This window comes from Larimichthys crocea, chromosome XXIII (genome assembly GCF_000972845.2).
Source record: "Larimichthys crocea isolate SSNF chromosome XXIII, L_crocea_2.0, whole genome shotgun sequence".
Classification (NCBI taxonomy): domain Eukaryota; kingdom Metazoa; phylum Chordata; class Actinopteri; family Sciaenidae; genus Larimichthys; species Larimichthys crocea.
Window position 1 is genome coordinate 21203867 of NC_040033.1, and position 27619 is coordinate 21231485.

The following is a 27619-nucleotide window of genomic DNA, read 5'->3' on the forward strand; positions in this document are numbered from 1 at the left end:
CGCCTGCACAGAGTTTAGTTTTCACCCCAGTACGTCGAGTGAAATCCTCGGCTCCTTGCACCGTAAACAGTGAGTCTGGATCGTGAGGACATTTCAGTGTCTGAGTTAGTACGCCATTCTGAACCTTCATCGCCTCCAAGACGTCCTTAAGCGCTTGCATCTCCGCGGCTTGGCCTAGCACAGCCTCCCTCAGGGACTCGACAGCCTCGTTGATGGTCTGTCTCTCGGAGCTCTCGTCATGATGAGAGGAGCTCTCGCGTTGGTCGTTGTTCAGATTGAGGCCAGCGTCGAGGAGCGAGTCCTTGAGAGTGGAAAACCCCATCCTAGTCATTGTCTGGGCCACATCCGTACCGCTCACCAGGGTGCAAAAGCAGCCCGGTCTCATGGGCACAGGGACCAAGCTGCACTCCTCTGTCAAGGGGCCGCTCTCATTATCTCCCACCGTGCCTAAGCTGAAACCCATGCTCATGTCAGGCTTCACCACTCCGTTGGCATATTCGGTGTCGTGCACGCCACGCAGCAGTACAGGAAGGTCTTGTTGACAGACCTGCTGGTGGACGTGCCAGTAACACTTGACTCGACCGATGTCCTTCTTGACTTTGTGTAAGAACACAGCCTGCCCGGGTTGGGGGTGACAAGCTCCTGAGTACGACAGGTCGTTCCCCACGATAAAGTCTTTCCTCGAGTCTGGGTACACTTCACCTTGTGCCACACCAAACACGCTACACATCCCCACGAGGAACCTGTCACTCCCACACGAAACGACTCTGCTCAGCGCCTCTGTGTAATCGTCCTCGCTGGTACCGTAGCATTCTTTGCAGTAGATCGGTACAAACAGAGACTGATCTGAACGCAGCGGAGCCCCCTCTGGGTACTCGCGCTTATCGATGTAGTCGACCAAAGTCATGGTGTTTGTGTTTACCACGGCTCTCTTGTTGTCCTCTTTCGACATTTTCACAAATGCATACTGGTCTTTAGTGCAGAACACGGGTCCCACCCTGCCGCCGAGACCCCCGTCGGGGTTCGCAGAGTTGGAGGACATTACGAATCTCCTTTTCTCCTACCCTGTCGAAAGGTAATTTCATGTAATCTCTCTCTCTCTCTCTCTCTCTCTCTCTCTCTCTCTCTCTCTGTTTTTTTTATCTTTTGTTTTTGGTTTACAGCAAACGCAAATCATCCGGACCTTCTGCCTTGGTGTTGAAGATCAGATTGTCCCCCCACACAAACTCCTTGTCGAACTCGATCAGCTTCTCCAGAGCCGAGCTAGAGATATGTGTCACGTTTTCCACTGTGCAATAGGGAGGTGTTCGGATAGCCTGGTGGCATCCCCTAACTTAAGTTGGAAGATCCCACGTAAGTAAGCGATAGTCCTGACTCGAATAAGGTCGTTCTCCTCGACGGGTTTAGACGAAGCACCTGTGCACCATTTACAATGCTTACTGTTTACCACGACAACTACGTTGCGCTTGGAACTTGACCGGAATGCGCAGTGGCTATCCCGATGCGAGCCACAGCACAAAACGACGAGTCCTCCGCAGATCGTGGATCTGTCGCTCTCAATAACTCCGGCCACAGCTGTGGGGAAAGCTTCGCTCTCGTCGGTGGCCGACGATGAGTAAACATAGTTCCTGTTCCGTTTCTCACTCTTCCTCTTATCTGGGTCCTTCATCGTCGCGGCGTAAATGTGTGCTACACGCTGGACACCCAGAAAGAACACCTGAGGACGTCGAGTCCTCTATCAACAACTGTAGCCACAGACGGGTTCTGCTGTGGGAAGAAGCAGAAGAGGTTGACGAGGAAGAAGCGTCACGAGCCATTGTGACCGTTAGTAACTGTAGCGTGCCCGTCCGCGGAGCCGTGCAACCCTTGAAAGACGATCGACGAAGCCCAGACTCGCGACTTTCATCAAAGCGAGGCTACTCCTCAGCCATGGCATCCAACGCTATCTTCCATACGTTCCCCGAGCCCGAGCAGCGAGAGGAAATGCAGGAGCCGGGCAATACCTACGAAGACGATCGCTTCGTGCAAAAACATTACCCTATGCTGTACATGAACCTCAGGGCCAATGAGCACCCCTTGGTAGCGGACGTGCAGTACGCGAATGAGGGTGCAAGCTGTCCCTTGTGCCAATTAGACAGGAACACCCTGGACTCCATCAAAGTGCTTAAGCCCCATGAGGTGAAGGGGTACCTCGAGTCCTATGACCACAGATTCACGGAGGAGCAAGTCAACGTTCACTTGTCTCACACCGCGGGCGAAGAAAATGTCATAGGGGTGATACAGAACATGTCCGTGGATCTGATCAGCAAGTCGTACTCGCTGGCAAACTTGGCTTCTCTTCGTGTCATGAACCGCGTTACGACGCACATGGGAAGACCACTTTTTGTCCCAGACCTGGATATGGCTAAGGTTCACAGCGATGCCGTCAAACAGTTCATGGGTCTCGCGTCTACGTGTCAGGCTTTGATGAAATACAATCACGCCGGTGATAACAAAGGAGTCCCTGCCACGACGAGTCCTCTGTTGTAATCCTTTGCCAAAATAAAGTACTATAGAGTCTTGCCCTGTCTAGTGACGATTTATTTATTTATTTTTTTACATGCATCTTTGTCTTTCTCCCTCTATTCTGTGTCTTCTGAGTCTTACCTCACCCGAAACGGTCCACATATGAAGCACCTCATAGCTCTCTCACTATTGTGGCTACCGTACCTCACGGGTTCCCCTGTCGACAGCAGCGACGACAAACCTCACGGTTATGCTCCCTACGTTTGGATCACTGTCAACACGTGCAACGGCCAGACGGGCTGGTGTCAGGGCCAGAGCCGCAGCGGTTTCGCTTTGACCGTGGACAACTTTTACAACCGCACGAGCGACACGTGCACCCACTACTGCCCGGGCATGATCTACGCTCACTGGAGACCCTTTCGCGACGACCCGGCGAACGATTCTTCTAAGCCGATGCCCAGAGTCTCGATGCTCGGAGCCTACGTGAAGAAGCTGGACAGGTCGTCCTGTCTCGAGGTCCCAGGAGGGTTCAAGTGTTCAGACCGCATCGTCGCAAACACGCCTTTGAACAAGATATCGATACTGCTCTACGCCAGTCCTCGTAATAGAGACTATTACTTCGGCGACGACCCCCATGGCTGACTGCGGAACCGATCCTCAGTGCGCAGCTTTCAAGGTCCTGAGGAGGACGCTACACGCGCCAGCCGAAAGCAGAAAATGGCCCGAGACGGACGACGTACTGACTCTCCGAAACTCTCCTTACGCCTGTGTGCTCTCCTACGTGGGCCTCGGGGACGCGGAGGCCCTCAGCGCCTGTCAGCGCAGCTGGGGACGCTGTTTTGTGTCCCAAGGTAACAGGTCTGCGTGGGCTATTCTAGAGCCCCGGGGGTGGGCATAACCAACGCGGACGCTGCCGCCTCAGCTCCCATCGCCATCTGCGAGGTCTCGAGCGCTGCGAGTCTAAAGGGTCGGGCCCCGGCCTACAAGCCCACGCCAGAGGAGATCAGGGACTTCCTCACGCCGTCCTCCTGCGACGCAACCGTGCTCTCTGTGGAGAGTGCCGTCTACAGCGCTGACCATCTGTCGGTGGAACTCGATGTTCCCACTTTCTACAGGTGGCCGAAGTGAGCCACGTTATCATGAAGGTGTCTTTGGACGAGTGCCTCCTTCCGAGCACGGGACCCGCGGACCGGGATTTTTCTGCAGTCGTGTACACCGTGGCCAAAACGCTATCCAAGGTGAGAGTGTCCACACACTCGACCGGCATAATGCTGGATGCAACCGACTGGGGCATGACTGCGTGTAAACGCACGAAAGGCGCGATGCTCTGAACTTCACCAGGGTCGCAGCTGAGCTCGCCTCGGCTCTAAGCAGAGAGGGAGTGTTGAAACTCTTCCTCAGGCTGCCCAGATCCCTCGGGCTCCTGAACGACATCGCCTTCTCGCAGCTGGACGCATTTGACGCATTCGTTACGCCTCCGGGTGAACATGTGGGTCCGGAGACGATTCCTCCGAGGGGGTCGTGGCATACCTCTTGACTCTCTTGAGGCGAGGAGTCAGAGCCAACAAAGTGATCTTCACCCTGTCGCTCACGGGGGGCATTATGATCACTCCACTCGAGGCTAGAGATGCGCAACAGAACACCCTCGAGATCACCGGCGAGCTCTCTCTGGCTGACATGGAAACCAACACGGTGTTGAAGTGCGAAGAGGACCTCAACACTAAGTGCTGCTCATGGTCCGGTATCACTGTGTGGGCTAGGGACGTGATGGTGAATGTCACCGTCAGCTCGACCTCCTTCGAGACGCTCAAACGGTTCCCCGAATTAGTGGCGGTCGCTTTCGGTGTCAACCAGTTTGTCGTGGCCCCCGTCGATTCGGATTTCAGACGAGGGTTCGATCTAAAAACCAGCGTTTGGGTATAACGTCAGCCGTGCACAGGCTGAGGATTGGAAGAGGCAGCAAATAGCGGCAGGCATATCCACCGATGCAGCAACAGCGGCAGCAGCAGCAGCAGCAGCACCCGGTGCTAGCTTTCTGCACTATCGTGGCAGTAGAACTAAACGTTCCTCCTCCTCCTGTGGAGGCCACCACCGGGTCGTCAAGCTGGATGACATCGTCACCGAGATTCCCGAATCTCAATACAAGGATCCTGCCTCGGGCTCAAAGAACTGTCTGGACCCCCAGTACAACATAGGCTTGAGTAACACAATTGTGTGTCCCGGGCTCATAGCTGCTCATGGGGCGCTGGGTGTGTTCAAGGAGCCCTACAAGGAGCTGTACAGCACCAGCTATGATAAAATCTTCATAGGCATCTTTACAAGCTCGAGTCGTGCACCCCCGGAGAGCCCAACAAAAAGGCACGGTCTCTGCTGCGCTCCTCAGGTCGCGATCAACATCAACACCCTAATACCCACGACAGACAGCAATCACTACATGGTAGGAATCCTGGACACGGAACGAGTCGTGGAGTACGCACCGCCGGTGAACAAGGTGTGCGTCTCCTACAACACCGGGAAGAATACGCACAGCATGAACGTGGTCCGTGGACGACGGCTACGCGGTCGACAAACCGATGGTCGAAGTCGAACACGGAGTGATAGTGAAGCCGACCGAAGTGCTTTACATGGTCTCAAACTTCACCCCGGGCATAGATTACATCAACCTAAACGTCAGCTGTGTCAATTACGACGTGAGCGCCCTACGGCCCTGTCTGATCGCTATAGTGGAGGAGACAACAGCTGCAGGAAGGACTACGGGAGGCTCTGCAACTCGGCGCACGAGATCGTCAACGACGCTCGCAGGGCTGGAGCGTGATGAGGGAAGTCTCGAGGCATTGGCTGTACAGGAGAAGAGTCTAAGATGTACCAACTGCCCGACGGCATGCCGTCCCTCGAGCTGGAAAAAACGCCTGGCGACGGCGGAGGACGCGGCGCTAGACGCAAAAGGTTTCTTGGCACGGTGATGGGAGCTGCGGCATTGGGGCTCGCGTGGCACGTTTCCCGGAGAGTGGACGCGTTGGAGGAGCAAATGGACTTACATAAAAACTCGTACGTCTCTGTGTCAAACCGGATGGTCGAGGTGAGCAACAAGCTCAATACCAACATAGCCCTCATCAACAGTAGGATCGACGAAGAAGAGGAGAAGATGCAGAAGAACAACGAGATCATCAACAGTAATTTCGCCATGATGAGAGACGCGATGATGAGGAACACGGAAGCGGCTTTGCGAGACACCAACGTAAAGTTCTCGGTCTTGACCAGCTATCAAATGTGGTTCGCACAGATGCAGAGCATAACCCATCAGATGATGCAGGCTGCCATGTACACCAAATTCATGGCCAGAGGAGTGGAAAACTGCCTGAGGCAGATAGCGTCGAAACGTTCGGGCAGCTGCCCCAGCGGTTTGGCGGTCATGGAGGAGCACCCTGGCCTCACGGACTTCCCGACCATTGGCACGGCCCTGTACAAAGACAGAAAGATTTTCATAGTGCATTCCGTCCCAGGGAACGTTGAGAAGACCGTGGTCAGGGGGGTCATACCCATGCCCAAGATGAGCACGGACGGAGTCCCTTGCTGGCCCGACTACAAAGTGTGGTTGATAGACGGTAGGTATTACCAACCCTCCGACTGTTACGGCAAGTACTGTCACAAACCCGAGCCTCACGAGAGATATCGCAGATGCCTCGCGAATCCCAGCGAGTGCAAGACGGTGTGCACCCCTTGTCACCGAGGGATTTGTTACCGGGATAAGAAATTCACTTGGATGGAAGGTTCGGTCGCGGTGGACATCGAGTCTCCGCCGCTCGAGCCTTTCTCCAGACCGCACATATCGGACGGACCCGTGTCCTTTTCGGATCTGCTGAGAGGTGGCCTCTCGGAAACACCTGAAATGAAGCTACTGCAGGCCATAAACACCAGCGTAAAACTCATTCACGTGCAGAGGGACTTGGACAACCTCACAAGAAGCCTGAAAGGTTTGACAAGCGATACGATGAGAACAGCTAGAAGATCCACATTTGCAGGGTGGCTTTCAGGGTTCGCTAGCGACGCCGCCCTGTGGACCTCTATAGCTTTACTCACGGGATGGTGCTTCGCGCTCTCGGCGGGTATTGGATACATGTTTTTTTTCGGAGGAGGTTGTGGTGGAGGGGGGGTTGTACACAGCAGAAATACAAAAGGAATGTATAAAATCTTGTAGAAAAACTTTGTTACCTTTGTGTATTATACCTTCACGTGTTTGTAAGTTTGAATAAATTATTATTTTACTGGCCTAAGTCTTTCCTTATATTTGTGTCTCTTGTGTGTGTGTGTGTGTGTGTGTGTGTGTGTGTGTGTGTGTGTGTGATGAAACGGGTTTAGAAGCACAAACGATTGCCAGACACAGTTTTTAATCATGCAAGCACATTTATTTCAAGATACAAAGGTATACAGTCATGAACCACAATATGTGCTAGGGTTACAAGTCTAGACAGAGGTTTTAATTTCCAAGTTTCACATATCGCTCAGGCTTTGCAGAACTCTGGTTTCTTTGCAGAACTTCAATTCGGTTCCCTTCAGTCTTTCTCAGGTTCTTCCAACACAAAAGGCCGACAAGGTCTTGTTGGTGGGATGGAAAACGTTGGATTTGCCATTGTTGCTTTTACACATACAGCAGACCATGGTCACAGATCATCAGATCACAGAAGGGCTTTCAGAGGTGAGGAGAAGCGTTTTAAAGCTGTAGCTAATCAGCTGTGTGACTTTCTCCATAACAATAGTCTATTTGAGGATTTTCAGTCAGGATTTAGAGTGCATCATAGCACAGAGACCGCATTAGTCAAAGTTACAAATGACCTCCTAATGGCATCAGACAAAGGACTCATCTCTGTACTTGTCCTGTTAGATCTTAGTGCCGCATTTGACACCATTGACCATCAAATTCTTTTACAGAGATTGGAACATCAAACTGGCATCAAAGGAACTGCCCTAAGCTTGTTTAAATCGTATTTCTTAGATCGATCTCAGTTTGTTCACGTCAATGATGAATCCTCCATGCATACCAAAGTTTGTCATGGAGTCCCACAAGGTTCTGTACTTGGACCACTTCTATTTAAGTTTATATATGCTTCCTTTAGGGAACATTATTAGGAATCACTCTATCAATTTTCATTGTTATGCTGATGACACCCAATTATATTTATCGATCAAGCCTAATGAAACCAATCAGTTAACTAAACTCCAAACATGCCTTAAGGATATAAAAAGTTGGATGACCTACAATGTTTTTGTGTTAAATTCAGACAAAGCTGAAGTTCTTGTAATTGGACCCAAACACCTCAGAAACTCTCTTTCTAGAGGCTTAGTTACTTTAGTCGGAATCACCCTGGCCTCCAGCTCCACTGTAAAGAATCTTGGAGTTGTTTTTCATCAGGATTTGTCCTTTAACGTCCACATAAAACAAATTTCGAGGACTGCATTCTTCCACTTACATAACATCTCTAAAATCAGACGCGTTGTCTCTCAAGCGGATGCAGAAAAACTAGTCCACGCATTTGTTACTTCTAGGCTGGACTATTGTAACTCTTTGTTATCAGGCTGCTCTAATAAGTCTCTGAGGACTTTACAGTTAATTTAGAATGCTGCTGCACGTGTTCTGACAGGAACCAAGATCAGAGATCACATCTCTCCCATTTTGGCTTCCTTGCATTGACTACCTATTAAATCTAGAATAGAATTTAAAATTCTTCTCCTTACTTACAAAGCTCTTCATGGTCAGGCACCATCATATCTAAAAGAGCTCATAGTACCTTATTACCCCTCTAGAACACTGCGCTCTCAGGACGCTGGGTTCCTTGTGGTTCCTATAGTTTCCAAAAGTAGATTGGGAGCCAGAGCTTTCAGCTATCAGGCTCCTCTTCTGTGGAACAAACCATTCTGGGTTCGGGAGGCAGACACGGTCAACACTTTTAAGAATAGACTTAAGAAGTTCCTTTTTGATAAAGCCTATAGTTAGGGCTGGCTCAGGTCATCCCTTAGTTATGCTGCCATAGGATTAGACTGCCGGGGTACCAGCCATGGTGTAGAAGGGGAGTAAAGCAGATATTTACGAGGGTAACCCCCTGATGCAATTAGGGTCTCTCCTGTTATGGTCTCAGAGGAAAGGGAGGGGGAAAAATGTCTGCAAAAGGAGCAGTTGAATGTATTAGCAGCAGAGAGAACTTTGCGACTGTTGTCTCTCCTTGGCCAAGAATAAAGTTCTCATTTAATACTGATCGTGTTCTCAGTCTTTATCGTACTTCCGCGACAGCTTTCTTTCTTTTCATCTCATGCAACACCTCACACCTACATGTTTCACTCATGCAAGCACACACCTTCACCACTGACTCGCTGATCAACACACCTCATTGTTTCTTTTGTTTCGTTTAAGTCAACAATAAATTATTTTGATTTGCCCTTCAACCCGCAACTCCCATTTGTATTTGTCATGGCCTTAGAGCCAGGTCGTGATAATCTGACCTGAGACTTTCCAGTGTACAGGGTGGACTCTCCAGTCCAGCAGACAGCAGCTTCACTCCTGAATCCTGCAGGCCGTTGTCACTCAGATCCAGATCTTTCAGACTAGAGGACTGGGAGCTGAGAACTGAGGACAGAGCTTCACAGCTTCTCTCTGAGAGGTTACAGTCACTCAGTCTGGAGAAACAACAGAAAGGAAACAAGTAATAAGATTTTTTCTCCAGTTGAAAGATATCTGAGTATTTCTTGATGAATAAATCACACTTACAGAGCTTTCTTGGAGGCTTTGATCACTGGCAGCAGTCTCAGAAGAACCTCCTCTGAAGCAGAGAATTTCTTCAGGTCAAACACGTCCAGATCTTTGTCTGATGACAGTAGGATGAAGACCAGAGCTGACCACTGAGCAGGAGAGAGTTCCTCTGTGGAGAGACTTCCTGAACTCAGGGACTGTTGGATCTGCTCCACTAGAAAACGATCATGCAGTTCATTCAGACAGTGGAACAGGTTGATGCTTCTCTCTGCAGAGGGAGTCGCTTCAATCTTCTTCCTGATGTACTCGACTGTTTCCTGATTGGTTCTTGAGTCACTTCCTGTCTGTGTCAGCAGACCTCGTAGGAGAGTCTGATTGGTCTGCAGTGAAAGTCCCAGGAGGAAGCGCAGGAACAAGTCCAGGTGTCCATTTGGACTCTGTAAGGACTTGTCCACAGCACTCCGGTAGAAACGTGTTGATTTGCCTCTGAACACAGACCACAATGATGTTCTTTGTTCTTCTGACAGCAGATTGACTCCAGAGTTGATGAAGGTCAGATGGACATGAAGAGCAGCCAGAAACTCCTGAACACTCAGGTGGACGAAGCAGAACACCCGGACGTGGTATAGTCCACTCTCCTCTTTAAAGATCTGTGTGAACACTCCTGAGTACACTGAGGCTGCACTGATATCGATACCACACTCTGTCAGGTCTGATTCATAGAAGATCAGGTTTCCTTTCTGCAGCTGCTCAAAAGCCAGTTTTCCCAGAGACTCAGTCATCTTCCTGCTCTCTGTACTCCAGTGTGGATCTGTCTCAGCCCCTCCATCATACTTGATGTTCTTCAGTTTGGACTGAACCACCAGGAAGTGGATGTACATCTCAGTCAGGGTTTTGGGCAGCTCCCCTCTCTCTCTGGTCTTCAACAGAACCTCCAGAACTGTAGCAGTGATCCAGCAGAAGACTGGGATGTGGCACATGATGTGGAGGCTTCGTGATGTCTCGATGTGGGAGATGATTCTGCTGGCCTGCTCCTCATCTCTGAATCTCTTCTTGAAGTACTCGACCTTCTGTGGGTCAGTGAACCCTCTGACCTCTGTCACCATGTCAACACAGTCAGGAGGGATCTGATTGGCTTTAAAGATGTCTTCTTGTCTGATTGTTGTTTCTGGTCTGTCTGGTTTCCTGGATGCTGTTTCAATCTGTCTGACCTTGTGTTCCATGTTGACTTCACCTGTTTGTTCCATCATGATGTAGATCTCTGTGTAGATTTCTTGCAGCAGTTTTGAGTTTTCCGTTTTAGCAATCCCCTCAAACACACGCTGGAACTTCTTCTTCAGGTTGGATTTCAGGTTACATTGGCACTTGTGAAGAATCTCTGAATAAAATAACAGCGTGTCCTGGTACAGTCCTCTGTCCTCTTTAAAGATCTGTGTGAACACTCCTGAGTACACTGAGGCTGCTCTGATATCGATGCCACACTCTGTCAGGTCTGATTCACAGAAGATCAGGTTTCCTTTCTGCAGCTGCTCAAAAGCCAGTTTTCCCAGAGATTCAATCATCTTCCTGCTCTCTGGACTCCAGTGTGGATCTGTCTCAGCCCCTCCATGGTACTTGATGTTCTTCACTTTGGACTGAACCACCAGGAAGTGGATGTACATCTCAGTCAGGGTCTTGGGCAGCCCTCCTCCCTCTCTGATCTTCAACAGAACCTCCAGAACTGTGGCAGTGATCCAGCAGAAGACTGGGATGTGGCACATGATGTGGAGGCTTCGTGATGTCTTGATGTGGGAGATGATTCTGCTGGCCTGCTCCTCATCTCTGAATCTCTTCTTGAAGTACTCGTCCTTCTGTGGGTCAGTGAACCCTCTGACCTCTGTCACCATGTCAACACAGTCAGGAGGGATCTGATTGGCTGCTGCAGGTCTTGTGGTTATCCAGAGGCGAGCAGAGGGAAGCAGTTTCCCCCTGATGAGGTTTGTCAGCAGCACATCCACTGAGGTGGACTCTGTAACATCAGTCAGGATCTCAGTGTTGTGGAAGTCCAGAGGAAGTCGACACTCATCCAGACCGTCAAAGATGAACACAACCTGGAAGTCTTGAAACCTGCAGATTCCTGCTTCTTTGGTTTCAGTGAAGAAGTGATGCACAAGTTCCACCAAGCTGAACTGTTTCTCTTTCAGCACATTCAGCTCTCTGAAAGTGAATGGAAATGTGAACTGTATGTCCTGGTTGGCTTTGTCTTCAGCCCAGTCCAGAGTGAACTTCTGTGTTAAGACTGTTTTCCCAATGCCAGCCACTCCCTTTGTCATCACTGTTCTGTTTGGTTCATCTCTTCCAGGTGAGGCTTTAAAGATGTCTTCATGTCTGATTGTTGTTTCTGGTCTGTCTGGTTTCCTGGATGCTGTTTCAATCTGTCTGACCTCATGTTCCATGTTGACTTCACCTGTTTGTTCCATCATGATGTAGATCTCTGTGTAGATCTCTTGCAGCAGTTTTGAGTTTCCTGCTTTAGCAATCCCCTCAAACACACGCTGGAACTTCTTCTTCAGGTTGGATTTGAGTTTACGTTGGCACTTGTGAAGAATCTCTGAATAAAATAGAAAATGACACAACAGAGAGAACACCAACTTAAAAGTGACTCTTTCAAACATTTTGTGACTAAGTGTGCACATTTCTAACTTTACTGAATTTTAATCTGGCCTGGATCAATGTCCTGTTTTTTTTTTAAATCAAAGTTTTATTTTAATTTCATTCAAACAGAAAACAAATAATGATGTACAGCCGCTGAACATACTGTTACATCAATCTGCTGGTGGTCAGGATTTTGAGAGGCGAGTTTGATATTGACCCACACCTTGTCCCAATCAAAATCCTGATCCAGTCCGGGGGGATCAATGTGCTGTTTGTATCTTGGTATCAGCGTACGATCCAGGTGAGGTAGCTTACTTCCAAAGTAACATTTCTGAACTCACTTTTGGTCTGACCCTTCACCTGGGACTCATTTGTTTTGGGTGGCTCTGTCAGGAGGTATTGTCCTGACGACCTGGCTTCCTCCACAACATTATGGTGGTTATTATTTGAGAGGTTTATTTTGATATGAGGGGGATCTTTCTTCTGTATCATCACTGCCATGTAAATGATCTTACAGTATAAAAATGTTATGTGATGTATGATTGTTTAATTTGCAGCTTCTTACTTTGTCATAACTCTTTTCAATGACCTACCTGCAGGATCTACAATGGTGTTTGGTAATTTCTCCACTAGACCATGCAAATTCATGTTCACCAAAACCATTCTGGTCACTGTCATTGTGTTTATCCCGTAATTTGTCACCATCTGATCCACTGTGTCCGTCCTGTTTGCATTCTCCAGTTGACACTTCTTGATTGCTGGGAAACCTTCCAGGACTGGCTCCTGCAGGAACCACTTGAATTTGTTAAAGTCATCAGCTCCCAAATCCTCCAGAGTTTCTAACAGGACCCGTTTATGTGTCGCCATCTTCCCTCCCTGTCGAGATAAAAAGATTGGAAAGATTGCGTGTAAAAATGTGTCTTGTATCTTGCACATATTAAGTGACAGTGACAAACCTTGTCTCATTGTTAATGAGTAATATATATGTGATGATTAATTGCAGAATTGTGGATGCATTCTCAGACATAACACGTGTTTACTGATATATATATTATATTATATATATATATGAATTCAGTGGCAACTTGTCCGTACCAGCCTCTCGCCCTCAGTCATCTGGGATAGACTCCAACCCCACCACCCCAATAATAAAGACTGTGGTGATTTTCTAAGCCTGGTCAAAATAGTTTTCTCTCGTGTTCATGACTTCAGAGGGGGACTTGCCTCTACTTAAGAATGAGACAGCAGAGCCAGAAGATACTAAAAGACTTGGTGTATGATACCATACAGGAAAATATCCTGTGCTGATGTCGCTCTCTGACTGCAGACTGATGGACATTTGTCTCAGCCACAGCTTACTGTGTCTCACACTCACATGTTATGCTATATGTGTTGTTCTCAGATCAACTCTTATTATTATGTGATCGTGTGGTGCGGTGTGAAAATGTAGTTTTACAGGTTCACAACCTTTTTTCAGCTGATGTACCCTGAATGTTAAATTACACAACAGAAAGCTGATATTAAACCAGATTTCCGTTTGCACATTTGATCTGTTCAGTTTTTGTGACTGGCAGAAGCTGAAAATTTCAAACACTGTTGAATATTTTTGGCCATTTATTTCAACAGTTCTTATCTTTACATTACAGGACACATTAGATGTAATTCGTCTCACTAACATTGCACATTGTTCAGGGTCCACCCTAACCTTGATACTTCCATGACACCACATTTATTTGTGATAACATGCCCACATTTGTTATAATCCTCAAAATAACTTTTTTAATGACACAACTTGGCATGCAAGATGAACTTGCTTATATCCCAGAATTTGCTGTGTGTTTGTTTCTGTCCCTGTGATACTGAGCGGATTATCCAGGAAAAAGAAACAGTGTTAAAATGTTCACATTTTAGAAGAACAGTCTAATTATTATCTTTGCTGAAATCAAATTGAAGTTTGTGGAACAACGTTTCATACTTTAACTCAGTCACAGTTATCAGTTGTAACCACAGAACATGTTACACAGCCCTTACATTCCTACATTTGGATCAGTGCCCACAAAATGTGTTTCTGATCATTTCAAAATGTGTCATAGCACATCCAAAACATTCACCAAGATTTGATGTTTTTAATAATCACGACTTTGTTTTTTGTCTCTTCTCAGCCAGTTAGTTCAGTTCTCCTCCATGCTGGCTCTACAGAATGCTACAAAATACTGGACCAGCTGCTCTTTCCATCAGACAAACCAGACAAAGTTTTCTGGGATGAACTGTTTTTTGGGCTCCTCTGTCCTCAGTCTGTGTCACTGTTGTTAAGATGATTGTTAACAGGAAACTAAACCTCAGTCAAGTCAATCGAAGCGGTCCGACCAGTTCAGACACTCTCTGCATGTTGTAACCATCATATCATCTCAGATTATGATCAAACTGCTGTTGATTCGACCTGTGAACCACTAAAGCAGACACATGAAAATCATTCTCACATATTTTCCTTTAACTCAACTACAAACACTTGAGAACATTTACTGTCATCATTCTTATTTTAGACTTTTCATGTTTTAATTCAGAACTTCAGAGTCCAAGTCTGAACAAAACCTCAGAGAGACATCAAAACCAGTCGAACCTGTGGCAGAAATCTGGAGCCCAATGTACGAATACTTCCGTGGATTTCCTACTGAAACTCGGCGTACGCCAAAACCCAGAAACTGTCTTACGCACAAAAAAATTCAGATGTATCAAAGTGTGCGTTCGCATGGATCCAAGCACGTTTCTTTTGTACATCCCAATCAACGTGGAATTGAGCGCACGTTCAACTCCTCCCTGTCTACGCCACATTTACATATGCAAATCTATTTAAATAGGCCCTGGACCTGAGATTCACCTGTTTGTCCGATCAGATAACGCAACGAACAAAGGAAAGAAAATGAATTTCACAGAGTCTGAGCTTGAGATTCTAGTGAATGAAGTGGAGATTCTGTTTGGTTCCTGTCAACAGGGATAAATATGACGACGAGTCAATAAGACGTGAGTAGGAGCGTGTGTGTAAGGCTGTAAATGCCGTGGGATCTGAGCAGCGCACACACAGGTGTGGACAGGTGTGGACAGGTGTGGACAGGTGTGGGGCCGCGGCTGACATTTTACGCCCGCTTTTACTGACAGGAATACTGAACACAGGGAGACAATCGGGGGCTTGTTAGAAAGCTGCAGCTCTAATTTCACCAGCAGAAAATAAAGAAAACCAAAAACATGATATTTGAATGCGCATATGCCCAAATATGCATTGGCACACTGGCACACTGGCACGTCTTCTGGGTAAGTAAAGAGTTTATTCCTTTAATTGTCCCGTATGTACAGCAACATTGATGGAATGAGAATGTTTCCTTTTAACATAAACAAATTCATCCTGTGATTTTATAGCAATGTGTCCACACAATTCCACGTTGATTGGGATGTACAAAAGAAACGTGCTTGGATCCATGCGAACGCACACTTTGATACCTTTGAATATTTTTGTGTGTACGACAGTTTCTGGGTTTTGGCGCATGCCAAGTTTCACGAGGAAGTCCACGCAAGTATTCGTACATGAGGCCCCTGGTGAGTGTCAGAGAAATCACATGATCACATGATGTAGTTCTACTACCTGTCCACTAGATGGGGCTAACTAACCATGTACTGAAGTCTGTGGTGGCCAGCGTCCTCTTCTACACTGTGGTTTGAAGAGGGACGCCGCTCGACTGGACAGACTGGTGAGGAGAGCTGGCTCAGTGGTGGACACAGAGCTGGACTCTCTGGTGACCGAGACAGACAGAAGGACTGTGGACAAACTGCTGTCCATACTGGACAACGCCCACCACCCTCTGCACAACACCTTCACCAGGCAGAGGAGAACTGCTGTCCATGTCCTGCTCCACCAACAGACTGAAGAACTCTGTCATCCCCCTGAACATCAGATCCACAGCAGCAGCAGCATCCTGTCATCATGCCATCAGCTGCTGTACTTCTACTGTCAGTCCACTAGATGGCGCCATGAAGCTGCAGATGGACCGTTTCCATTCACACTGATTGAATCTGACAGGAAGCTTCAGTTTCTTTAATATTCAGTAAATTCAGGTTCAGTTTTTTTGCTCAGTGATCCTTCACATGAACAAATGAGTTGATGATCAGTGAATCTGAAATGATTCTGTTCTGTTGGTTTCTGAAGCTCAACCTTCATCCTGACGACCTCAAAGTGTTTGTACGATAACTGATAATCAACACTTCAACACTCGCAGCACAGCTCACGACTCCACCCACAACCCCACCTGCATCAATGAACTGTAGAGGTGGTGGAGCGCTTCACATGCTTTGGACAATAAAGTGAACTTTGAACAACACACCACTGACATCCATCAACGCTGCCAACAAAGACTCTCTGCCATGACTCTCAGACGTAGTGTTGGGAAGTTCGAGTCTTTTTACTGACTCTGATCACTGACTCTCAGACGTAGTGTTCGGAAGTTCGAGTCTTTTTACTGACTCTGACCACTGACTCTCAGACGTAGTGTTGGGAAGTTCGAGTCTTTTTACTGACTCTGATGGAACTTGGATTGTGAACGAGAAGATGAAACAGTAAAAGGAGGTGGGGGCCAGGACAACCAAATAAATAGGAGGCCCAGGGGGTGATGCTGCGGGGCAGACGGACCCGGGGAACCTCGGAGCGCTCAGGGTCCACTCGGTGGAGGAAGCAGGAAGAAGGACTGAGCATGAGGCGGTCCACACAGAGACAAACACAAGGGAAAGGGCCGGTGAGGGCAAGGGGGAGCCAACAGGTAACCAGAGGGGGCCCTTCCCGCTGGTCGCGAATCAAGGGGTGGGGGGCAGAGGCGGACCCACTGGGAAGCAACATCCAGGTCGCAGGTGCTGGGGCAAGGCCACGGGACAGAGGATTGGTTAAGCAACGGGGCTGTAATAGGCCCCCGGCCATTCTGTCGACCGCTAGAAAACACGGTGACCACACGACAGCCCAAACAAGCGAACGGGAGGCTACCATGCAGTGGAAAGGGGAGGGGGAGAAGAGGCGCAGGGCCTTAACACGCGGACCAGCCACCAAAGGGCACCACACATCCTGAGGGACCGGAACACCAGGAACAACTGAGAGAGCGAGCCCACCACAGAGACAAGAAAAAGTGGACAGAAAGAGTTTACAATTAGGGAAAAGAAAAACCACAGAAGCGGCAGACTAAGAGACTGGCGCCGGGGAACCATCCGGGGCAAGGTAGGGGCGTTCACAAAGAAGGAGCGCCACGCAGAGCCACCACAGCAGCAACGCGCGGACAGACAACAGCACAAAGCGGGAGCCAGCCAGCCGACTCCATAGGGGCTGGAAACACGCCGCACATGAGCCCACAACTCAAGGGACTGGGGAAACAAGGGGTCAAGGAGGAAACGGGCCAGAGGAACCAGGGGGGCCGACGAGGTGAACCAGTCCACGGTTATCAGGTATCGCCCCCAGAGCAGCGGGGAAACGCTGAACAGCGGGACCTAAGAGCAGGGGGGGGAAAGGAAGAAAGGGGCGGGGGGGAAGGAAGAAAGGGGGGAGAGGGGGGGGGAGGGGGACAACACGCTACCCGCAAACCAACCCTCAGCCCGGAACCAGCATTATTTGTGGCTCCCTGGACATGCGGTCGCATGTCACCAGTATCAGCCCATCAGTGGCCACCGCCTACAAGGACATCGTAGAAGAACCATCCTGCAGGAGACCGTCCCATTTGAAATGTGTTTAGCATTATGAAGTCTAAAAACACGCAAGTACCACCGAAACTGTTGAAACAGCTGCAAGTCGTTGATCAAACAGGAATGAGAGAAGAATTTTCACTTAAAACCTTCAAAATTATGTCGTCAGTTCACAACCATTCAAGAGGTGCGACCAGCACAGATGTTCACATGACCTGTCATACCTGTCCACTTGACCTTGTTTGTTTGTCATGTGTCAGTGTCAGCTCCGCACCTTGATCAACAGACTGACGTCCATCTTTTGGAAGGATTAAGGGGGAATCATGAAGCTGGGTCACATCCTTCGAGCGACACTGTGCTGGGTTACTGGTCTTACCAGTCTTCCTCCTATGATAGAAACACAAGACAAACAGGATCTACGATCTGCCGAGTGCCAACCAGAGACAGTGCAAGGCAATTTGTCTGGATACATTTGACAAAACAATGTTCTGCTGTGATGTCTTTCTCCGTCATCCAGCGAATGTTCTCCACGACTGAAAACAAACTTCTCTTCCAAACTCAGAAGTGAAAATCAATGTAAGAACAGTCTGTCATGTAGGAAGTGAAACAAAGAGTCGACGTCATGATTGCGACAACACTCAGATACGATGCAGCAGAGCAGCTGATCAGTCCAGCTGTTATCCACATGAAAATGTTTGTATTGCGTTGTCACGTGGACTGAAAACTAGAAAGGTGTTTGTTATTGATGTGGTAGGAAAGTCAGTGGCGCACCGGTGTAGTCCTTCATTGCAGCATCACTGTTTTAGTACCTGAGGTCTACAGGACCACAGTCAAACGGGTGTGTGGGAAAATGTGGAACTGAAACGCAAGAGATGAGAGCGGCTTTGTGTCTGGGTAGTAATGGTTACTGTCTTGGTATCTACTGGTCAGTGAAAAAGGAAGCTGCAACATAAACCATCTCAGGGGTTTAAAATAAGGAGAAACTTGTCGGATCAATAACAGTTTCAAAACAGTAATCAGTCAGTTACTTTTAACTGGTTATTAACAACTGACCTTGTGCAGCGAGTCGGGTGACTCTTTAAATGAATGCAGCGATCAATGCCCGTCCCTATTGAAGGACACCACACTGGTCCGCCAGATCAATCCGTCCAGCAGAGTCGGGTCTCTGATGGATCCCGCTGAACAAACAATGAGAAGTTCAGTATAAGTAAAACATACTGGCCTCTAAACTACTTATGAAACAAATATAAAATATGAACTCATTTCAGCAGATTAAATAATATCATTACTTTTTGTCTGATGAATGTCTTTGTTTAAAATAACTGAGACGATCCACTTGACCGTCACTTCTGAAGGACGACACAGCTGGGTATCACGGTCCCGATTCAGGTCAGGTCCAGGTTAAGTTCAGTGTCCAGGCTCCAGGTCAGCAAGAGACTGGTCTCAGGTTGTTTGTGTGGTTCAACATGAAGCACACACAGCGCTATGCTGCTGAATAATATCGTGGGTGATTTGTTGCTAGCTGTGAGACAATGGCGCCGGGCTCCGTGGACGAGTTCCTCGCTCTCACCTTGCGCTTTTGGTTCTGGTTGCCTGTTCCCCGCACAGAGAGCTTTTGAGAGGAGGGACTCCCTCCTCTGTTCTGTCTCACTCTGCATTGCATGCTCGCTCCACATCACATTCCAGCACTCACACACCGTTGTCGGGAGGGAACACAACATCATCTAGTGCACACTGGACTGCCAGATCATCGCTGTCATCATTGTGTCCTTACAAGCCAGGCTTCTCCGCAGCTATACCAAGAGACTGTGCGAAGACAAGATGCACGTTTTCTGCTGTGTTCTCTCATTCGTGAGTCGTGTTCAGCAAGACAGCTGGACATCCTGCGCTTGGACTTTGGCTCCACCAGTGGCGCCGCCTGCTGTCGGACACGATGTCTCCCAGACCTGCACCACAACAGTTCGACACAAACACCACTGTCAGCTACATACAGTGATCAATCCTTGTTATTGGACAGAGAAGTTGGACTTTGATGAGCACTAAAACACTAGTGTGGGGTGGATCATTCCCTAGTCGATCGTATGCGATACCAATGTTGCTATATATTGCATGACGTGCCTGGTGAGGTCGATGCTTTACTCTAAGTTCCGTCTTTGGTGACGAAAGAGGAACACCCAGGCCCCGACTCCCCGCTCCTTCCAATCAGTGCCGAAGCCGGCACACTTTGCTCACCGCTGCCCACTTTGCTCACTCCGCCCCTTTGTCTTGTTAGTTTGTCACGGCGAAGGCTTTTTAGAAACGTCAAACATAATAATTGAGGCCTGTTTTTGAACAACAACCTGTAACCAGAACACAGACTAACTAAAGGCTTTGGGGGTTGTTAAGTTGTTTACATATTATTTATATTTTCACCAGTTGTTGTTTTTGCATTTTCTATTTAATTATAATATAACTCCATGTATTGTAACGCGTCAGGAATAAAGAGACGTTATTTGGCTCACTGGCTGTTATTGCAAAGAAGTTGCGTTTCAGGACTGGTTATTGTTGCCATGACCACGCCAGAAATCCCACAGACAGCTCCCACTCTTCCTCTCGCTCTCCACACACGCGCGCTCCCTTTCTCACCTGCTGCCCCGCCCCCTTGCTCTCATACAGGTGCATTCATGGACAATGGGAAACCACAGAACTTACATTGTAACACACAACACATTACTGCAGGGTCGCTACAGTATATACTAATATATAACTAATTCTGTGCTGGGTTTTAACTATTTAATAATAAAAAGAGAAACATCACAAAAAACATTTTGCAACTCAATGACGCATCCACCTTATTTATTGACAAGCATCGGTATTGGCGACACCTCGGATCGATACCAAAATATGCAGTATCACACACAACTAGTTAAAAGACTCCACCTTCCCGACACTACCTGAGCCAGGGCGGGATCAGCCAGAGGCTGCTTCGCGCATGCGCCCTTCATTTGCAGTCTGCACGCGGAGAGGTGAACATCTCGCGCTCTGACTGCAGCTGCGCGAGCACCGGGCCACCTGTGTCCGCGCAGCACGCGCTGCTCTCTGACACTAAGAACGACACGTGCTTTCACGTCACGCTCCAAAAGTCTCCAACCGCACAGAAGAAGTCTCTGCATTAGTCACTTTACAAACTCAGAGTCCGGCTCGGCTCCTCCACAGGATGATTCAGGCAGGAAAAGCTGCTTCAGTCATCAGTCATGGAGCTCACATTCATAATTAATACATTAATAAAGACTCTGTTCAAGTGTCACACATTAAAAACTTGTTCCTTACCTTCAGCTGGAGGTTCACACGGAGAAAACTAACTGCGACACAACGTGACAGAAAGTGAAACTAAACTGAAACAAACCGTCTGAACACGTGACAGCGCCACAACGTTGTGACATATGTGAGACTGAGCAGGTCACATTCCAGTGCCAGAAGGTCCATTTAAACATTTAGTAATGGATTATGTAGATATTATAAAATCAGTTCAAGGAAAAAGGTATGTGTTGGTAATTATTGACAAGTTCAGTCGATGGGTTGAAGCTACACCCTCAAAAGATCAAGGGTCAGTCATAAACAGTCATAAAATTCTTAACAAGAGAAATAATTCCATGATTTGGCATACCATCAGAAATAAGCTCTGATAATGGATCAGTATTTATCCAAAAAGTAGGAAAAGGAGACTGGTGATTCACCTGCTGATGCTGATAGTGGCAAACTGCTTGATGGAGATGCCACCCAACGATCAAGCCAAGGAGAAACTGCTTTGGATGGAGGAGAAGACTAACTGACGTTTTGAATTTTATCATTACAGGTGTCTGAACTGCTCACAAAACCATCAGAGGAACCAATTCATCCTTTTAATGAAGGAAATGAAATGAAATGAGATGTGACATATGTGAGATTTGAGAGTGTATCGCGTGGTTTGCGAGTGCACTCGGCGCGCGCCAGGCGAGGTACCGGCAGTGCGAGTTCATGAGCAGTTCTGAACTTAGAAGCTGAATAAAGAAAATGTTTTAAAAAGAACTGGGAGTTGTCTCGTCCTGTCACACGGAAATAACACAAACGTCACACATCTATTACAACATGATGAGAGTTCTCTGAAGAGGTTTCAGAATACATCATGTGAAATAATAACACAGCAAAGCCAAGAGCACACGATACAGTACATGAGGTGATAACTTATTATTACACTGAGACACACACACACACACTGTACATGGACCTTGTTCAGATCATTCAGTGTGTGCGTGTCACTGTGAAATCCTGTGCTGTATGAAGATAATAAAATAAAGACAATAAAGCTGAACCTTGATCAGGAGTCCAAAGTCCACAGAAGCAGCTCAGGTGTTAAAGTGTCCAGTAACAAATGAATTTTACCTTCAGACAAACAAATATTAGATTTCATCTGTGAGAACAAAGTTCATGAGAACGTCTCCTGTCACTGTTCTTCTGTTCTTGGATCACTGATGTGTAACTAGGACTTTAATGTTGGAGCCACTTTGAACTGTTTTACACACTTTCAGCTTCTTTAATGTCGAACAGTGAATCATATTTTATAAACTGATCTTTGGTTTTTCATTTCAAATCTTCATCTGAAAAGTAACAAAATGTGCTGAAGTCAAAAGTCAAAGATCTCCCTCTGAGATGGAGCGCAGTACAAGTACAAAGCAAGAGAGTACAAGTACTTAGTTACAGTGACAGATGATTAAAAATCAAAGACTGACAGTCTCAATAAAGCCCTTTGAGAGAATATTAAAAGATGAATTGAAAGGAAATCTCTTTGATTTGATTATTGATCACATTTAAGAACAAACTGACAGAAAGAAGCGACACTACTTCCTGTTGGAGGACTGTTACGAGCTCTGACGGCTCATTTAGTGACACACTTACATATTTATGGATTGAATTCAAACATCAAATCTTTAACCACATCAACTCCTGAGCATCAACTCACTCTGCTTCTACTCTTATTCCACCGCTAGCTGACGACAGCTTGTGTTAACGAGTCACACATTAAAAACTTGTTCATTACCTTCAGCTGGAGGTTCACACGGAGAAAACTAACTGCGACACAACGTTCAGAGTGAATGAACCTTTGAACAGGAAACACCCAGAGAGACTCATGAGTGTGAATCATTAATCAGATCTGTTATCTGAAAGAAGTCGTCATAAAGTGGCTGTTTAATGGCTGCATAGAAAGATAAAACACATGTTGACCTGGAGGACAAGTTGACGACATTTCATCTGAAGTCAGTCTGCTTCAAGAAAGGAGGTCACTTAGTGACGGTTACCATGGTAACACAGTTTCATAAAGTTATCATCTGGTTGTATCAAACAAAGTGAAACAGTCCTTTTCTTAAATGAACATTTTGTCATTGTAAAGAGACTAAAGTCAGATTTTTTTCTGCAGTCTGACACTTTGAATTCATGTTAAACTACATATCAGACAATAAACTGGAGTTTTGTTAGTTTACATTGTGTCGACTCTGTTGACTGATTTCTCTGATTTCTCAACATTTTCACATCTATGATCGTCCAACAGTCACAGGAGACATGTGACTGATTTCTACAGTGTGCTATGTCGCGGAAATTCGATAAAGACTGAGAACACGATCAGTATTAAATGAGAACTTTATTCTTGGCCAAGGAGAGACAACAGTACAAGTACAACAGTCGCAAAGTTCTCTCTGCTGATAATACATTCAACTGCTCCTTTTGTAGACATTTCTCCCCCTCCCTCTCCTCTGAGGTCATAAAAGAGAGACTTCTACACCGTGGCTGGTACCAACATCTCCGGGACAGAGAGAAGTGTCTGAACTCAAACATATATCAAACTATCAGGAGGCAGTCTCCTAAGTAGGACAAAGTTCATACAAAGTTAAACACAAAAATATTATTGTAAAGTAAAGTAAGCATAAAAAGGTAAAACAAAGGTTAAAAGAATTTTCCCACTACAGCTATTAGTACTTTTACTGCAGGTATTGACCTGAATACTTCCTCCAGTACAGCTGTACTTTGTGCTGGGACACATTTACTCCTTTAACATGTTTTCTGTCTGCAACAACAAACACAGTAAATCCTCAGAAACACTCGCAGTGCTCTTTAGGAACACTTGTTCTGCTGGAAACACTCAGACAGGATGCACACACTTGTCACGGAGAAGACTTTGGCGCCCTCTGGTGCTGAAAGGATAAACTGGACATGTTTTCTATGGACTCGTATCACACTGTTCACACTGTGTGAATGAGCTGTGGACACATATTGACCCACACCTGAGCAGCTGTGAACGCAGCTGAACAAGCAAAGGAAAGAATAGACAGGACTATTATGGACACAATCATGTGGAAAAACAGACCTGTGTATATTTAAATATACATGTTTAAATAAAGATATAAAGCAGCAATGAGAGTGTACAAGTCAAGAGTTTGTGTCAGCTGTAAACAAACAAAGAGATGAATATTGAATGGATGTACATGGAGTGGATGATTGTGTGCAGTGTATGCATGTATACAGTCTATATACAGGTCAGTGCACACCTTTCTGTCACTCCATAGACAGTGTATACGTTGGTCCACAGGTTGATTCATTAGGAAACCACTTCAGCTGTCTCACACTCGACAACACCCACCAAACATCGGACGTCGGAGAGACGTGCAGATCATGTCAGTATTGGGTCGGCCCGTCGAAGACCACACCTAAATGTCGGTACTACGTGCAAAATAGGTCAGATATTTGACTATATTATCTATATCTATTGTCTTGTCTATATTGGACCTTCTTTAGACGTCGTAGTGACGTTACGAATTTGGACATCATCTGAAGACCACATCTAGACATTAATTTGATGTACAAAATGGATCCAAGATTTAGACGTCACTATTGGACCTCTTTTAGACAATAATTTTGACACCTGAAACAGGTCAATCTTGGACACTGATGCAATAAAAATATTGCTTCAACACGCGTCAGCCATAATTTCATTAAGGTTACCAGTACAGGTCAGCATTCATTATTGACGCTCCCTCACCTGCCAAACACACATGTGTATCTAATCAACATGGGTACGGGCTAGTATTAACTAAAATATGTTTAATGATCACCATATTTGATTTTGTAAAAGTTTGTATTTGATTTTGTATGGATTTCAAAAAAGGAGATGAAAGACACATGATATAAATAAACATGGACACAAAAGGTGATGCCTTGGGAGTATTATGTTATATTTTATAATAGTTAATTAGGAAATTTTTTAATTTTTACTGGTTTTCTCCAGAAAATATACATTGCCCTGCTGTAATACAAATCGTGTACTACTTTTAACAGTAAAATACTACGACTAATAATAATAATTTATTTGGTTTAATAAAAGTCACGTCATTCACATTCAGGTGTTCTGCCTGTAAGTACACCTGACAGAGTTGAGAAGTGCATACACATGCGCATTGGAAATCTGCCGGTACTTTGGAGGCGGCGGATTTGAACGGGCCAATCAGCACACTGCATCTGAGGACCAGTCGGACTCTGATTTTGTACAGAGAGACTTCTCATCCACCCTTATCCATCAGAGCTGCTCTCTTTCTCAGGTATGGAAATATTGCAGAACATTTCAGAAAGCTAATAGTTTAAATTTGCACTCAGTTAATTGAAAGGAGATTTAAGGTGAAAAAAAGAGAGAAAAAAACGTTGTTTTTGCTGTATGCAAACCGTGGCGTTTAAGATGTATTCATGTAACGTATGTGCAGAAACAGTTAAATCTGTTAAAGCATTTGTTCTCCATTGCAAACTGCATAGCAATGAACTGAGGTGTATGTTCAAGTGTGTTGCAGCTAGTTGCAAGCAGGTGTGTACTGGTTATGCAGCATTAAAAGCGCACTTCTATTGTCATCATAATAGCATGCCAACAGTTACTCTGGACAGAACTTTAACGAGATTAAAATGCACACTTTCACTTTGTGAACAGCAGTGTGAGCATGAAGATGCTCAGAGTGCTGCAAGTGCTACCACACAAGAATCCAGTGTGCCAGATGCAGAAGACACAGTCACAGACGGACCAAAAGAGGCTGAGATGGAGGCTGTGCCAGCAACAACCTGCCTTATTGTGTGTGGTATGTCTGAACCAAGTTTACAATGTAGTTAAATGGTTGACACAGATGCACAGATCTGTAATATATATTTGTTAATGTTGTTTATTCTCAGGGTCCTCTTGCTTCACTGCTGACTGCTTCATGTTGAGCATTGATCAGAAGATTGTCAACGACCACATCACTGCCTTCCCCTGTGCCATCTGCCTCATGTTTGGCAGTTACTATTGCTTTAATATACACTACCCAGTGAGACTGCGATCAACACTGGAGTTCCTCCAGAGGTAATTCTTAGATACATACATACATACTATATTTACTATCTTTTAAACCTCATGTTTTCTGTCAAAAATACAACAATTCCACAGATTTCACAACATTTATTGAAAAGTAGCTGATAAGTAACGTGACAGCAGCCAGAACGTCCTCGCAGCCTCTTTACTTGACGCACAGGTTGGAACGTGCGTGCGCTGTAACCTGTGGAATATAAAAGTGTCCTGTGTCCTTCTTGTAATGGACAACGTGAACAAACGTGTTTTATTAAATGAAAAAACGAAACCAAACAAGGTCGGCTCAAATATCAAATAGCCTAGAAATGCACAAAAAATGCTGAATGCACATCAGCGGAAGATCTGCGCTGCTGTGTACATTAGTTACGGCAGGTTGCTTGTTTCATGACAGACGACAGGAGATGCAGCATTGGGCGTAATAACAGCACATGGAAGCAAATTAATGTTTTAAATTAAATTAAAAGCATTTTTAAAGTCAAATAACGTTTATTTTTAATATAGAGGCTAATGTAACCCACACAGGTTACTGGAGTGCAGTCCTCTACTGCACCAGAGGGTGGCGCACACGCCACTGTGACTCAATTAAGAGACACTCCCGCTCTTTCTTCCGCTGGACACGTTGCCAAAGACTGGTATGAAAATATCTGATGGATAGAAAACAATAAAATCCCATACCAACTAAATTAATAAATAATACATTTAAATATTATATATTAATTTAATATATAATATTTAAATTTATAAAAAATATAATATTATATTTTATATATTATATATATATATATAATTAATATATATTAATTAAATATTATATACCAATCGGAGTTGTGACCCTAATGTTTAGTGTTTGGTATCATATAGACACGGATTCATGTTGTTTTATGTGGTTTTAAATGTTTATAAAAGATCGCTGATGACCTGCTAACTGCTAACTCAGCTGAGTTAGTCACCTCTGTAACAGTATTTATTTGTTCATCACAGGTTAGATGATCGTGATTTAGTTCATTTAACTGCCAATATATGTTTAATTTAAATATGAGAAATAGAAGTTCATCTTAACTGTTAATAGAATGAATATATTAAAATGTTATTAAGATGCATAAATAGGCTTAAAAGGTTAAAAACATAAATATAGATATATATAACATCTATATAACTTTCATAATCTCATTTCTATGCTGTGAGATGGAAGTACACAGTGACGTATCTTAAGTGATGTGATGTGTATCTATTCATTTACATAATGATTAGAATATTTATATCCTTTACAAATGGTTATTACTTGATTTGACATTTAAATGATGGAGATAAGTTGATTGGATCTAAACAGAAATGAGGTAATAGCGACTAATGCATTCTGTACCGTATGCATAGATTGGTTTTTTAGAGAGATCTTCTGAACCTGACCCTGACGGTCAGCCTTGGCATCTTTAGACCCGTCACCATCCCATTTCCCTGTTTAAAATCCAGGTAAGCTCACACGTAAACCTACCCGGGTAGTGAAGAGAACATACATACTTTAACATACGCACACATCACCAACTTTCATGGACTCAAGGAAGCAGCTTTATTTTCTTTAAATTCTGCTGAGGGACAATTTGGAAATTATTTATTTTGGGCCCATTATCGTGCGC

The 27619-nt window shown here is 45.7% G+C and overlaps 1 protein-coding gene across 1 annotated transcript in view; it reads right to left on the bottom strand.

Annotated features, from left to right (window-relative positions):
* Positions 1-22911, bottom strand: part of LOC109138522 (NACHT, LRR and PYD domains-containing protein 3-like) — a 53711-nt gene extending 30800 nt beyond the window's left edge. The window contains 6 exon segments of the mRNA XM_027274314.1: positions 9001-9174; positions 9266-9885; positions 9888-9908; positions 10690-11837; positions 12475-12757; positions 22647-22911. Of these exon segments, the coding sequence (XP_027130115.1) occupies positions 9001-9174; positions 9266-9885; positions 9888-9908; positions 10690-11837; positions 12475-12757; positions 22647-22751 (2351 nt within the window). The 5' untranslated portion in view covers positions 22752-22911.
* Positions 22912-27619: the final 4708 nt, after the last annotated feature.